The 14,714-nt window shown below is 41.2% G+C and overlaps 1 protein-coding gene and 1 long non-coding RNA gene across 3 annotated transcripts; both read left to right on the top strand.

Annotated features, from left to right (window-relative positions):
- The first annotated feature begins 1,127 nt into the window (after positions 1-1,127).
- Positions 1,128-12,700, top strand: LOC120705983. 2 transcript variants are annotated; one of them, XR_005688141.1, is made up of 5 exons: positions 1,128-1,472; positions 1,570-1,620; positions 2,137-2,206; positions 10,333-11,378; positions 12,235-12,700. It is a non-coding gene; the product is annotated as an uncharacterized LOC120705983 (long non-coding RNA). The 2 variants fall into 2 exon arrangements; XR_005688138.1 differs by lacking the exons at positions 10,333-11,378; positions 12,235-12,700 and adding an exon at positions 9,152-9,883 and having other exon boundaries at positions 1,156-1,472.
- On the top strand, positions 2,217-9,145 carry LOC120705942. Its single transcript, XM_039990503.1, has 4 exons — positions 2,217-2,356; positions 2,456-2,509; positions 2,600-2,911; positions 3,027-9,145. Exons 1-4 carry the CDS (start codon positions 2,326-2,328, stop codon positions 3,851-3,853), a joined length of 1,224 nt encoding a protein of 407 aa, XP_039846437.1. The 5' UTR covers positions 2,217-2,325; the 3' UTR covers positions 3,854-9,145.
- Positions 12,701-14,714: the final 2,014 nt, after the last annotated feature.

The following is a 14,714-nucleotide window of genomic DNA, read 5'->3' as shown; positions in this document are numbered from 1 at the left end:
ACAGCAGCGTGCGCTTGGAGAAGGGGGGCAATGATGGGATATCCACGTGTCACGATGCAAAAAGGAGGGAGAGGATGGGAAGTTTAACAGATTTCCAAACTTCAATCGACATTTTCTTTTCCACCATAGATCTAATTAAAAATCCGTTTGAACCATAATATCCGTTGGAATTAATCCAATAAAATAAGATCCAATATGTTATTTTTATTTTTTTAATCGAATAGTTTAACATTTTAATGTACTAGTTCAACAATTTAATATATAATTTTAACATTTGCAACATACTATTTCAATATTTTTCTAAGAAATGTTGAATTAATTTTTCCAAAGTGTCAAATTAATTTTTCTAAAATATTGAATCGGCTTGACAATATTGTTGAATCCATTAAAAGAGTTAAGTAAAAGGACAAAATACTAGACTGGTCTACTAGCTTCCGTGGTCGATGACAAAATATCATCACTGTTTGTTGGCTGCCGCTTTACCGTTGCAATGCCTTTTCTCTCCTCTCTCATTGTTCTGTTGTTCTATACGTGGGCAAGTGGATTGAGTTGGACTGGGTTGTCTTTTATTAGACAGGCGAGCCGATTTGGGTTGTGCGACAAGTCGATTAACTATCTTCCGGACGACGCATAGGGGAACCTCGAGCGTGCGTGTGCTGCACTCGCTAGCACAGCAGCTCGCCTCGAGCGCCGCTTGCTTGCTGCGCTCGTGCGTACGCCGCCGCCGCCTCGCAGGATGCGCCGCCGCGCGCCTGGGCACGCGCCGCAACTAACGCCTGGAGCTACGCCCCGCGAACCGCGTCGCCTTCTTCCCTCCGTGAACTGTGTGCTCAGCAGAAACAAGATGCAAGAACGGCCAAGAAAACGAAGGGGAGAGAAAACAAGGGTGAACAGCAAAGCGAAGAACACGACCGATCTACTTGCTCAGTCCATAAAACACAAATTCCTCTAGACAAAAAGATAAAATTTCCATCAAAAATCTCCAACAACTTTAATTCAAAAAACAAAACATAAAATTTCTATATATGAAAGTTCTGGCAAAAGTCGCCAACGTAGCCCATCCACGTCGACAGAAATACTGTGTCCGTTCGATTGAAACTGAAGGACTACCATATGGCCACGTATCTATTTGTTTATTTCTCTCTTGTCAACACGGTGCACTTGCATTCACATTTTGCAGCTTTGTTCCTCTCTTATCAACACGGTGAACTTGCGTTCACATTTTGTAGCTGCCTCTCGTAACTCCTCCCCTCTCCCCCTCCTGTTTCACAAAGCACTGCTGTGCAGACACACTCCCCTCCCTCGCTCACAGCTCTCCTCCTTCCCCCCAAATCTTGCTTCCTTCTCAACGGGCTGCCTCCTTCCTTGGCATTCCTTGCATCTCTCACCGGCGGCCATTGGTGCTGCCCAAGCAAGTTCCGATATACTCTCGTCGACCGGGATAGCTTGATTCGTACTGTCCTCGTAAACCTGTAAGCATCCTTCAACATTTATTTACCTTTCTCTAGATCTGCCCTTTGCCGATAGTTTTATGCGGTCATTCTTTACCCTACCCAACTTCTTCTACAGGATCGAGGACGAGTGCTGTGAAATCTACTGCGGGTTCTTTGATTTGTTCCTGTATGTGCGCTTCTTGGTCCCTTTTTTTCTCCCCTGCACCGAAACCCTGCTGCGGCTAGCTGTCTTCCAATAAATCCAGCTGAAAGCAACCCAGCACTCCTTTTTTTAGGGTCTACTACTTGGCTCATAAAGACTTCTTCTCCTGTTCCTGCACATCATGCTTCAGATAGAGACACCGTTGTGGTCCTCACTTTAAAATTTCTAAAAACAACGACCAGAACCACGTGCTATCAACAAAACAAAAGCACGCAGCTTGGTACCACTTGTGCTGTTGTTCAGTTTGTAGGGGCCATTCATGCTTCGCACACACTAATCGCCATAACAAATGATTAAGTGCCACAAATCTTCACCAACAATCTTCACCCGGGAAGCATGTATTCATGCTTCGCACACACTGCTTGGCACTTATTCATGCTTCGCACACACCTGCCTGCTTTGCATAGTCCATATGTTCTGGCCCCCATAAAGATCCTTTAATTAGGCTAACTATAACATTTTGATTGCTTCCACTTATAGGTTTATCTTCTGTTTGCGCATCAGCCAACTGTCAACAAAGAACGCTCTGTCGAAAAGGTCAACGACAAAGGTAACAACCATCTATACAGCCGTTACTCACTGTTCAGTACTTGATTCGTTTTGCTTATTACCTTCTAAGGTCCTACTACTCTGTTATATATATATATATTCTACAGTAGCCATCTAAGCATGGACAGTGGGGATTATTGTCCTCCTTTAGGTATGAAAGTCATTCTGTCTGAAAAAGGATAGCCACTTTACTCTCTTTTTTAACATAGATTGTTTCTTCTTCACGAGTGCTAACTGGTGCTTCCGTCAGGAAACCTAACAACTACGGCAATCAAACGGCCACGAAAGCGTTCTAACTCTATCTGTAATTCTCACTGCCATCTGGTTCCTTGCTCTCCTCAAATTTTCATCACATATCTCTAAAATCACGGACTTCTCACATTTTTCAAACTAGGTAACACTTCTGCATATAATCCTGTCAGCTCAGACCCTAATGAGAATCGTCAAAAACGCAGAAAATACATACTTCAAAAAAGACTAACCCATGCAGGTACATATAAAACCCTCTTTGCCCCCTTCCAAATGTTATTTTACATCTTACTATCACGTTTAATTTACCTTCAACCCCCTTTCGCATCACCCTTCGCCTCCACTTTCTTTCACTCTTGCATTATTATCATCCGTTTGTTCATAGCTGTTATCCGCGGCGCTCAAGGAGCTCAGGAATGTGGTCGTTTTTCCCAAGAATACATAGATGCTTTGAAAGGTGCGTAACAAAGGGAAAAAAATTATATATAACGTCTGTTTGCAACTTCACCTAACCTAGCAGCATCCACAAGTTGCATCTTGGTGTAACAAATTCACTGCTGGCTCATTTGCAGCATCCTACACTGGAAGATCTAATTACGGTGCTCCGGACTATGAGTGTTCCTTTTGCCATGCCATATTCTGGTATCGGGAGAGATCGACATATTCTTCACGTGGTCAAAACAATATTGACTACCATTTATGCTGCAAGCAGGGAAAAATACAGATCCCTCCATACAAAAATAGGCTAGAGCCTCTATCATCTTTGGCCACTTTCAATGGTGGCACCACATCTAAGAAATTCTTGAAAAATATATGGCAGTACAACTGCCTCTTTGCTTTCACATCTATGGGTGCAAACATTGACAGATCAGTAAACGATGGCAGAGGTCCTCCTGTTTTTAAAATCAGTGGCCAAGTACACCATCGAATAGGCTCATTGCTGCCTCCTGAAGGTAGCCCACCTAAATTCCTTCAACTTTATATTTATGATACTGCTAATGAAGTCTCAAATCGGCTGAAAGCATTGCATTCAGATGATGGCTCTGCTTCATCTCTTGATCCTTCCATTATACAGAATCTTACTGCTATGCTAGATCAGCATAATCCTTTTGCTAAGAAATTCCGAATGGCAAGGGACAGACTTGAACAGAATTGTGATGACGAATTTGTTATAAGAATTGTTGGTGCTCAGGAAGGAGATCCTGTTCAATACAATTTGCCTACAACTGATCAGATTTCTCCCTTGAAACATTTAAACGGGACATCATTATCCAAACAAAATCTGGCAATCCAAGGCATATATCATCTCTTCATCCTGCATACATGCCCCTGCAGTATCCATTGCTGTTTCCTTTCGGGGAGCGTGGCTTCCAGGTTGGTATTCTTTATAGTGGTTTAGATGACCGGAAAAAAGGAAAGCGTCAAACCATTACAATGCATGAATATTTCCGCTATCACTTCCATTATAGACGAAATCAGCATAACCCATTTCTAAACTACGGCCTCCTTTCGAGTCAAGCAAAGATTGATGCACGAGCTGCAATTGATGAAAACAGATTGTGGTTCATTCTTAGAAACCAGTCTCGACTCCGAGTTGAGAACCTTCAGGGAATAGCAGATGCTATTGGAAGGGTTGCGTTGACGGCAGTGAGATGGGAAAATTAACTGTGCTACCTGCCTCCCACACCGGCGGTTAGTGTTATATGGTCCAGAACTATCATGATGGTATGGCTATCTGCAGGGTCTATGGACCTCCTGATTTTTTTTTGTCACATTCACATGTGACATTAACTGGCCCGAGATATCCCTTGGTATTCTAGAAGCTGGTCAAAAACCATCAGACAAAGCTGATATAGTTGTTCGTGTTTACAATATGAAGCTAGAAGAAATGTTAGACGACATCAAATCCGGCAATGCCTTTGGCCACATTCTTGCAGGTAATAGTTGGCCTACCACTGCTCCCTTTTTTGTTAGGGGCCCTATCCTTTTCCCGAATATTTACTGAAGTATGATTTCCACCCAACCAGCTACTAACTTAAAGAAAAAAATGCAGTTCTTCACACAGTTGAATTCCAAAAGTGAGGATTGCCTCACGCCCATATTATCTTTTGGACCGCCGAAGATACAACAAATCCGTCTCCATCTATGATCGATAAGTACATAAGTGCTGAAATTCCTGATCCAAAAGAAGATCCTCTTCTGTATGCATTAGTTGCCGAGCATATGATGGACGGACCTTGTGGGAAAGACAACCCTAAATGTCCCTGCATGAAAAATGGTAAATGTTCAAAGGGCTTTCCAAAATCTTTCCAAGAGGAGACAACTATTGATGAAAATGGCTTCGCAATTTACAAACAACCTAATAATGGACGGTTTGTCCAGAAAGGAGGCATCAGACTAGACAATAGATGGGTTGCTCCTTACAACCCATATCTGCTAAAGAAATTTCAGGCCCACATAAATGTTGAATGGTGCAATAAAGGTGGTACGACGAGGCCGACGCGGAGTACGCAGAGGAGAGCGTAGAAGCAACTGGGACTGGGGAAGAGAACGCAGGGCGTAGCACGAGGAGTGGACGGGCGGTGGACTGTCTTCGTCACCGGCGAGGTCAGGTTCCTCGGCCGTGACCGAAGCCAGCTCGCACCCAATACGGGAGAGCTTTATTCTTCGATGATCCAATTACATGCTAGGCGGTGACCTTTATAGATTAGGTCCCGATCAGGCTAGCCGCTAACAACTTGCTAACAAACCAAAACAAACTCCCTAAACAAACTCCCGTAACAGCAGCACCTTGCGCCCAAGCCTAGCCACTTGGTTGTTGCTTCTTGTTGCGCCGCCGGTACTGCTTGCCGAGGAAAGCGTCGACAACACTTCCTCCCTCACCGCAAAACAGCGCATCCTCGAGCTGCCAGTGAGGGTAGAGCTTGACGAACTCCTCCAACGGCTCCCAGGTGACATCGGCAGTCGAACACCCCGTCCAACGGACCAGAAGCTGCCAGGAGCCTCAATTGAGCCTTACTAGTATTGCATAGGTTAAGGTTGCTTCATATTGTTTTAGAAATTTGAAAAAGGCCCAATTCACCCCCCCTCTTGGTCCATCAATCCTTACAAACTAGCTGACACGGTGCGGGATCCTGCCGTCTCCCCAGGCAGTTCCACCCGAAGGGAACACTTCTCCGCGGACACCAGCTCTCAAACTAGCTGCACACGGGCACACAAAACAGCCATCAAACACGGAGGCTTCTCCTATAGGGTCCCTAGCACAGGCGCTCACACCACGCACGGACATGGCCGACAGACACAGGGGTAACAGAAGGGACCTACACCATTAAGACACGAGCGGGTTTACATACGGCTTTCCCTTTCGGGAAGCCCCAAGAACTGGGAAGAACAGAGGAGGCTCACCTCAACTCGGCTATGTTACAGTGGACGCACTCTCTGGGCAATGTATTATACAGTGGAACAGGAACTGGAACTATCTCCGCTACTCTCGCTTTCTCCGATCCTTCTTGTTTCCCAATGCCTTCGATTTCCCCAATGTCTCCTTGCATGCAGCAGAGCACCGCCTTTTATAGACACGGCCAGGATTGCTTCCAGTAGCGTCGACCTAATCCCCGCAGGCATGGGCTTGATTGCCTCGCATGCCACAGAGTTGAGCACTTCAGCAGCGTCGTCCTAATCCTCGCAGGCATGGACTTGATTGCCTCGCATGCCGCGGAGTTGAGCACTTCAGCAGCGTCGTCCGAATCCTCACAGGCATGGGCTTGATTGCCTCACATTTCACGGAGTTGTGGAGACGCCTGGCTTGCACCTCCATGGACGGATACGGCTTCAGTCTTGGAGTGGCCTTCCTTGGATGGATACGGCTCCAGTTTTATTCAAACAGATGATGGTATTTAATTTTACAAGCATTCATTCATATTTATATTTTGTTTATAGGCATTCGAGATATTGGTACATTCTACAGCATAAGCATTGATTCGAGAAAATTTATTCGGTGACCTTCTGCCGGGACATACGTGGCTTACCACGCCCGGAGATTTGGTAGTACCACTACCAAATACTAAACGGGGGAGGGTCTTCCCATGCCCAATTATTGATATTCGTGAGAATATTAATATACTTTGGCTATATTTCTAGAATATTTCGAATCTTTATCCAGATATTGGTAATATTAAGGTACCTTTGCGATGTTTGGATCTTATTTGGTATTCTGGCCATAGCCTCGAATATTCATATTATCTTCATTTTTGTCATCTTCCATGGCATCATCTACCATTGAAAAATCATATTTATCATTGAATTCCTTTTTGAGGCATTCAAATTTTTCTTGCATTTCTTTCTTGAGCTCATTCAGTATTTGATTTTTCAATTCTTGTTTGAGCTCTTGTATAATTTGGCTTTTTATTTCCTTCTTCCATTTAGGGGCTATATGTAACACCCCGATGTTAATTTTATGCTTAAACGTGCTAATCTCGAGCCTAAGCTTGTCATTAGCCTTAATTGAGTTTGCATAGTGTACTCCACTTTAGCTGAGTTCAATCCCCTTTTTCTCCCTGATCCGAGTTTCAAATCAACTTTTGTCCAATATCAAAGTTGTAGATCTTTTCATCCTCTACAACTTCTATTTTGGCCAAATTTCAAGTTTCAATATGAAATTTTGAAATTTGGGCGGTCAAAATTGAGTCAAAAGCCATCAAACTAGGTTCCTGTTTTTCCACTGTGCCCGTACCGCCGCCCATGCCGCGACCGGCAACAATGCCAGCGACTCCACGCGTCGGCCGTCGGCGATCCTCACTCCGCTCGAGCGCGTTCTTATCCCACCTGTGCGCCTTATCTCCCTCCTCTCTCTCGTTCATCCTCTTCCTTCTTCTTCGAGCAGAGCTGCCCGAGCTCGAGCAACCTCCATCGCCGGCCAAATCCAGCGGCCCCATTCAGTCCCCTTCCGATTCCTCGCACCCAAGCCTTCCTCTTCTCCTCCTCCACCTCTGCCGAGCCTCCCCGAGCCCGGCCGAGCCCAACCCCGGCAGGAATCGACACCCCCGCACCACGGCCTCCATTAAAGTTTCATCAAAACTCAGGCCGCCGTCGAACTCCACCTCCCGGCCACCGTTTCCACCAACCAACTGCTCAAATCGAACCTCGGTGGTCTCTTAAAGCTTATGCTCTCCTCGTTCTTGTGATTTCCCGTTGTTTCTGCACCCATTCCCGAACCATGCCGCCGCCGGCATGCTGCTGCTCACCAAGAGCCACGCGCACGCGCCCCTGCGCTGCGCCGCCGGGCGCCCCCACTCCGCCTGGCCCCGCTGAACCCTCCCATGGTCTCCCCATCACCATTCTACCTTGCTGCAGGCGACAGCGCCGCCGCCATTGCCACCCATGCTACTGCTCCTGTGGACAGCTCTTCTTCGGCCACCTCGGCGTCAACCGAGACCACTCTCAGGTAGCCCTCGCGTCCCTCATGCTCCCCCACACTTTCCTTGCCGCCAGGAAGCGTCCGCATTGCAGGAATCGTCGTTTCCCCATGCTCATCTACTTCAACTCGCGACCTGGGACCTTGTGCAACAATTGAAGCAAGTCCAGGGGGTTTTCTGCACTGTCATACACTCATATGAATAGTGCTACGCTGGGCTTTTTCAGGATTTTAGCTGCAAACTTTGAAAATCTGTAGAAAATAGTAGGAAAATGCTAAAAATGCAAATAGTTTTGTTAGCTTCATATTTTAATGATCTATATGATAGAACCATGATATGTGTTGTTTGACAACTTTGGCTGGGTCGTTTTATTTATTCTAGATAAATACTTTTGTAGCTTGTCAAATGTATAAATGGAGTTAGGAGCATGAGAAAAATATAGAACTAGTTGGGTTAGCTTTGTTTTGACATGTAGTACTTAGAAAAAATATTAAACCTACTGTTTGGTTAATATTTTTGTGATGTGTTGATTTAATCATGGTTAAGGCTTGTTTTAGTTTGTTTATCTAATATCTGCAGTTTTAGAAGTCCCAAAAATTATAAAATTTATGCAGTAGCTTACTCTTTGCATGCTTAGTTCACTGTAAAAATTTCATGTCCAGAAGCTATGTGCATGTTTGTAAATCTGTTTTTGTTCTATTTGTCTTGTTGAGGCTAAAATAAATGCTTTCTGTTATTAATAATTGTTGGTAAATTTTTGTTGCATGCTTTATCGATACCTTAACCTTCTGTAAAGTTTTGCTACCAGGTTATGGCTGCATGTCAACTTTTTGCATTTGTTTAGCTGCTAGCTATAGCCTTTTCTTTTATGTTTGTTGCTAAATAGTTCTTTTCTGCATGCTTAATTTCAGCAATTTGTGTTGATCATATGTAAATCGTGTTAACCTTGTTAGACCAGTTTGTGGTTTGTTTTTATGTACCTTGCTTAAACTTGCTTGCTAGTTAATAAAGTTCTAGTCTATAACCCTTCCTGCTTTGCACTGTGGGTTAGCTTTTCTAAAATAAGTTTAAGTAATGCTTTTTGGGAAGTGAAACACTTTATTTATATAGCCTGCTGGTTGTGTACCCTTCTTGATGTGTTGCTATCTCTATGGGCGGCTTGTGTGGTGTTTAATTAACCTTCTATCAATGCCCATGCAATAGTGACCTTGAGCTTGTCTTGATTACCTTGTCTGATGCATCGTCCATACATTCATATATTAGCATTGTTACATCTCATTCAGGGACGCTAGATGTACAATGAGTGGACATGAAGCAAGTGATGACGAACCGGACCACAAGGCGGTGTTGTTAGGCATATCCGGAAGAGAGGACTAGCTGGAGCAGCGAAGACCCGGCCCAAGGCCTTGTTAATATTAACACTGACTTAGTGTTAATTCTAGGCAAGCCCCGGAGCATAACCTTTACTTTCAGTATTCAATGTTTATCTAAGTATTTGTGCATTTATGTTTATAAGAGTTGTATGAAACCTTAGTATGCATATTTTTCCATAGGTACCTGTGAGTCTCTACTAGTGTGCAGGTCGTTAGTACTGACATGCTTAATTAGAACTCGGTAGAAGTTGAGTGATTCCTATCACTCGCGAGTTGTAGGTCCTTGTTATTTATGGTAACGTGGCTTGAGAATGAATCAATGAGGAAAGAGAAATGGAGACCGAGCGGAGATGAGTTTTGTTCTGGACTATGAAATGGATGTAGAGTAGCCTCCGGCTGTGTCGTTTGAGGACCGTACCGTTGTTGGCTGTGCTGACCAAGTTTGAATAGTACTAACCACATGCCGGGAGTAGGAGGTAGTCGAAACGGGTAAGCTAATTACATGAATTGCAACAATACTTTGAATCGCGACCTGCTACTCTGGGAGTGGGATGATGGCGGGTGTTGGAGTGTATGTCGCCTCCGAGTTCTCTGGGAGTTCGCCGTGAGGGACCCTCCACCCGGGTTTTGGCAGGCGCGGTTCAGACGTCGGGGTGATGTTGGGAACAGTTGACATGTGTGGTCCGGCGTGGCTGCACGTGTCATGTGTGTTAGGTCCACCTTGCAAGGTTAAATCGGATCGATTCGCCGTCTCTCTCGATTAAGAGAACCTTAGTCACTTCGTCACATCGTAGTAAAGAAATGGTAATGAGAATGGAATGAAAATGATTTGATTGTAATATTACCAGAGGATTTTTTTTTCTGATCTACCATGTGTGCTCTAGAAATTCAGGCAAACATCGCTGGTACGGTTTATACTAAACCTGAGTTAAAATTTGAAAGTAAGGATCCATTGTTAGTAGTCTTTTCAGCAAAATAAACTCCAGAGCCAAAAAGCTTTGCATGTCTAGATAGTGGGCTAAGTATACCCATGTAGGATAAACCTTGCTGAGTATTAGTATACTCAGGGTTTGTTGTTATCCTGTTTTCAGGTAGCTGCTGTTGGTTGGAGCTAACCAGGATTCACATCGGTGGGCTCGATGTGACGTCCTCACGTCTTCGTAGTCATCATTATTTTTAAACTGAAGTTCTATTTAAATTTCACTGCAGGTTGAACTCTGATAACTTATATTTAAACTAGTTTGTAAAACTTTGCATGATAAATTTAATTTTGAGAATTTTGTTTGCTTGTAATCATCTACGCTCTTTTTCATGCGAGACTTCCAGTGTTTTCGATCCTTAACCAAGCAGGCTGCCAGGTTATACCGTTTTAAGTGCGTGGTACCTTCATTAATCATTAAGATTATAGTTAGCGCACTTAAGCCGGTTTAATTTGTGCGGTTCTGTTACACTATACTTTCAAACTTCTCTATAATTTTTAAATCCAGATATTCGCCATCAAGGGGATCAATTTCCTTCTGAGAACTTTTCTTATATGAAGGCTTATTTGATCCTTCTTCCTTGGTATTGATTGGGGTATTTTGCTGCATAATACCTTTGTTTTTTGCCATCTTGAACTTTTGTATATATTCTTTGGCTATGGGCTCAATATAATAGTTGACACCAAGCATTGCCCTTGCCTTATTTAGAGCTTCATCTATTTCTGTTTCTTCCATGACATTCCAGTTCCTTCCACTTTAGCTTCCATCTTCTGGTATATTATTTCTTCAAATGTAATATATATTCCTGGCTTTGGACCTTCAAATTCCACATATATTGGTCTTTGCTGGATTAATTCAGTAGCATTTGATATTGGTAGCATACTATTTATTAAATGAAAATATTCAGCAAGACTATTGAGTATTGAGAGCATATATCATTTTTCTTCTCTTTTATTATTATATTGGTACTAGAAATTGTCAAGTATGCATTCATGAACTTCATCTAGGACAATAAGATCTCTGGGCTTGAACTTATATGAGTTTGGAGGAAACACTCGAAGCTTGTTTTCAGGAGAAAAGACAAAAGTCTCAATGCCTGAGAAGTTGGTTGTCTTCTTCATCATTCTGCAAGAAAGAAGAACGAGAAAACAAGCCAGGTAACTTATTATCTTTCCCATTTATATGTTCAAACACAATTTTATACCATTGCTAATAATAATATCCTCAAACAAAACCCATCTTCTAGTAGAACTCTTTTTGCTGTTGATTTGATTATAGTAACGACATATGGCTTCACAATCTGTTCTTACAATAAACTCTTTGAAATCCAAGTATATTCTAAAAGAGTTCAGCATGGATCACTGCTAAGATCTCTCTATCTGTGTTGTTTACTGTCTTTAGCTTATAAGTTCCTGAAGCATACCTACATATTCTTTCTTCTGACTTTGGAGAGTATTTATTTGGCTTTTGTTTTAATATGACACCCCAACCTGATATAGATGCATCAGTTTCAATTATAAAATAATTATTATCTAAAGGTAATTCTAAGAGTTTTAAGTTTTTCAATTTTTCTTTAATTTCTTTTACCAATTTTACATCTTCAAAGTTAAAATATTTCTGTCCATTCTTTCTTAGCTCAGCACACAAAGGACCAGCTAGTTTAGCCAAATTATCTATATAGTTTTTGGCCTAATTTACTATTCCAAGAAATTGTTATAAAGTTTTTCTTTTATCCATTCTATCAGGAAAATCCAAAATCTTTTTGGCAATATGCTCTTGTAGATATATTTTTCCTTCTTCTATTTCATGACAATTTAACCTTTTTTTTGCATATTTCCATTTTATTTTTGGATAAAATTAAACCATGTTGTTCAACTTTTCTAAAGAAAGCTTCTAAATGGGCAATATGTTCTTTATATGTTTTTGAAAAGACTAGTACATCATCTATATAGACAAGTATAAAATCTTGATATTCATTGAATATATTTTGCACTTTTCTTTGGAATAAAGCAGGTGCATTTTTTAATCCTAATGGCATAACAAGCCATTTATAGTGACCTTGTGGACATGTGAAGGCTGTCCAAGGTATAGATTCTTCTGCCATTTTTACTTGCCAGAAACCAGCTTTTAAGTCAAATTTTGAGAAGTATTTACTACCTTGTATTCTATTAATCCATTCTTGCTTATTCGGTATACTATAGGCATCATCTATTGTATTATCATTTAGCTTTTTGTAATTAATTACCATTCTCGACTTCCCTCTAGCTATTTCATTATTGTTTCTAACTATAAAGTCTGTTGATCTATGCGGGCTTCTACTTTCTCTGATTGCTCCTAACTTTAGTAACTCTTCAATATGCATTTTGAACTCTTCTATATCTTTTGGAGTGGCTTCTATTGGGCCGGTTTTAATTATATAATCAGGATTAATAATATTTATTTTACAGATTATAGTATTTTTTTCCCAATGCTTCATTGGAATTTCACCAATTATTTGAATATTTTCTAATCTTTGTATTATTCTTTCTATATTCTTTTTAGATTTTATATCTCTGTACCAGTTTGGTGCAAAAGATTGTAACCCAACACATTCTCTATTATAGTTTTCAACACAATATGTTTCTATATTATCACTAAGTTCTAATATTTCACTATCTTCTGATTCTTCATCTTTTATTTGCAAGCATTGTGGGGATTTTCTAATTTTTTGCACTTCTGAAATATAGGGAACACTATCATGATAGGGTATGAATGCTATTCCATGTTCAGTTAATATTAAACCACATATAGAATATTGTAGAAATCTTAAACCAATTATCATGTCATCATTGATTAGTGACAAGTCTCTTATTGTAACTTCATCTATAACATACTATGTTCCATTAATATATGTATCAATATTATATGCTATTTGATTATGGAGCTTCTTAGTTCCTAACATATCTGTAGATACTTCTGCCTTATCATCATCTATGGTTGTTACTAACTCAGGACACCTTGCAAAGTATTTGTCATGGATTATATTCTTAGTACAACCAGTATCTAGTAACGCTAGAAGTTTATATGATATGTTTGGTTTTAGAACTATTTTTATTGGAATTCTTATGCCAAGTATATCCTTGAATGAAAACTTTAATATATATTTACTACCAAAACTTGTTATTGCATCTTTTAGTTGTATTAGTTTGTCATCTTTATGATCTCTTATTGTTATCATTTGTTTATTATTTTCTATAACCACACCCTTTTGCTTAATATTATTATATTCAACTTTATTTTTTTAACTCTTCAAATTCTACTTCAAATTTATTCATTCTGTCCTCTAGTGTTCTGACTCTACTAGCTAGTATCTTTTCTTCCGATTCTAATTCTACTTCCATTCTCCAGTTATAATTTTTTGACTTTAAACACTCTGCATGCTTGCTTAAAGCATACACTGCATGTAGCTCTATTGTCTTGACTTAGATAATAAAAAATTTTAGGTTCCAACCAAATCAAATAATGTTGCTTGCCATTTTTTACTTTCCAAACTCAACTCGTACCTTCGTCCATAGCCAATAAAAACTTCGACTCACTCATGCTTGGAGCTGGAAAAAATAATTGTGTACGGATATTTAACATGATGCTTATACCTTCGAAAAACTACTTTCATTCACTACTTTTTACTATCTGCCATTCCAATCTATACTTCAGCGATACGCGGGGCAAGGCAGTCCATAAGACACGCACATCTGGAACAACAAATTTTTTGATGCCACGACCCACACGTAAGTGTGTCGTAGTTTTTTACTTCCGCAGATTCCAGTTTATACTCCATCTAAACATTTACATCAAACACGGAAAGATATGACACGCTCGTGTCGCCATATTCACTGGTCAACCGATGCTCAAAAAAATTTTTTTTTTGATATGCAAGGTTATCTGCACGACATTAGAAAAAAGGGATTAGACTGCTACACAAATACCGTGCCCACCAAAAATACAACTCAAAAAGTGTGAAAATACTACTTCAATATGAACATAACACTACTATGAATAAAGGGGGCGTGGGTGATTGAAGTTACCTGGTGTAGCACCTAGCGAGTGCTGATGAAATCTCGCTGCCGGTCAGCAGCGCTCGCGTGCATCTGATGGGGGAGGCGGGAGCACCGTCAGGTGGGATTCAACCGAATCGGCGTGGCGCGTCGCGCAGGGAAGGTCTGGCGGCATGGTGGATCCAGCGTTGATCTTCTTCGATGCTTCCTTTGGAATCACCTGGGTGGTATGCAAGGGTGCAGAGACAGGGATGGGATCCGGGGGAGGAAAGCCCATTGCAATTAATGGCGTGATTTCCTACAGCTTTGACAATCCCGATATTTTATATAGAATCCACCGCTCGTAAAGCAAACATGGACAGTAAAAGATGGTTTGGGTATTTACTTATTTGACTAGTGGTTATGCACGTGACCAGGCACGTGTTTGAAACTAATTCTATATCAACTCTACTGAGGTAC

Source organism: Panicum virgatum, chromosome 1K (genome assembly GCF_016808335.1).
Source record: "Panicum virgatum strain AP13 chromosome 1K, P.virgatum_v5, whole genome shotgun sequence".
NCBI lineage: Eukaryota > Viridiplantae > Streptophyta > Magnoliopsida > Poales > Poaceae > Panicum > Panicum virgatum.
The sequence above is the reverse complement of the archived record's forward strand: the minus strand, read 5'-3'. Positions and strand labels throughout refer to the sequence as shown.

Bases quoted from the DNA above. Each gene is read 5' to 3' on its own strand.
- LOC120705942 (XM_039990503.1), top strand. From the start codon at position 2,326: ATGGACAGTGGGGATTATTGTCCTCCTTTAG. The intron at 2,357-2,455 runs GTATGAAAGTCA...TGCTTCCGTCAG, and splicing joins GGATTATTGTCCTCCTTTAG to GAAACCTAACAACTACGGCA. The intron at 2,912-3,026 runs GTGCGTAACAAA...GCTCATTTGCAG, and splicing joins ATACATAGATGCTTTGAAAG to CATCCTACACTGGAAGATCT.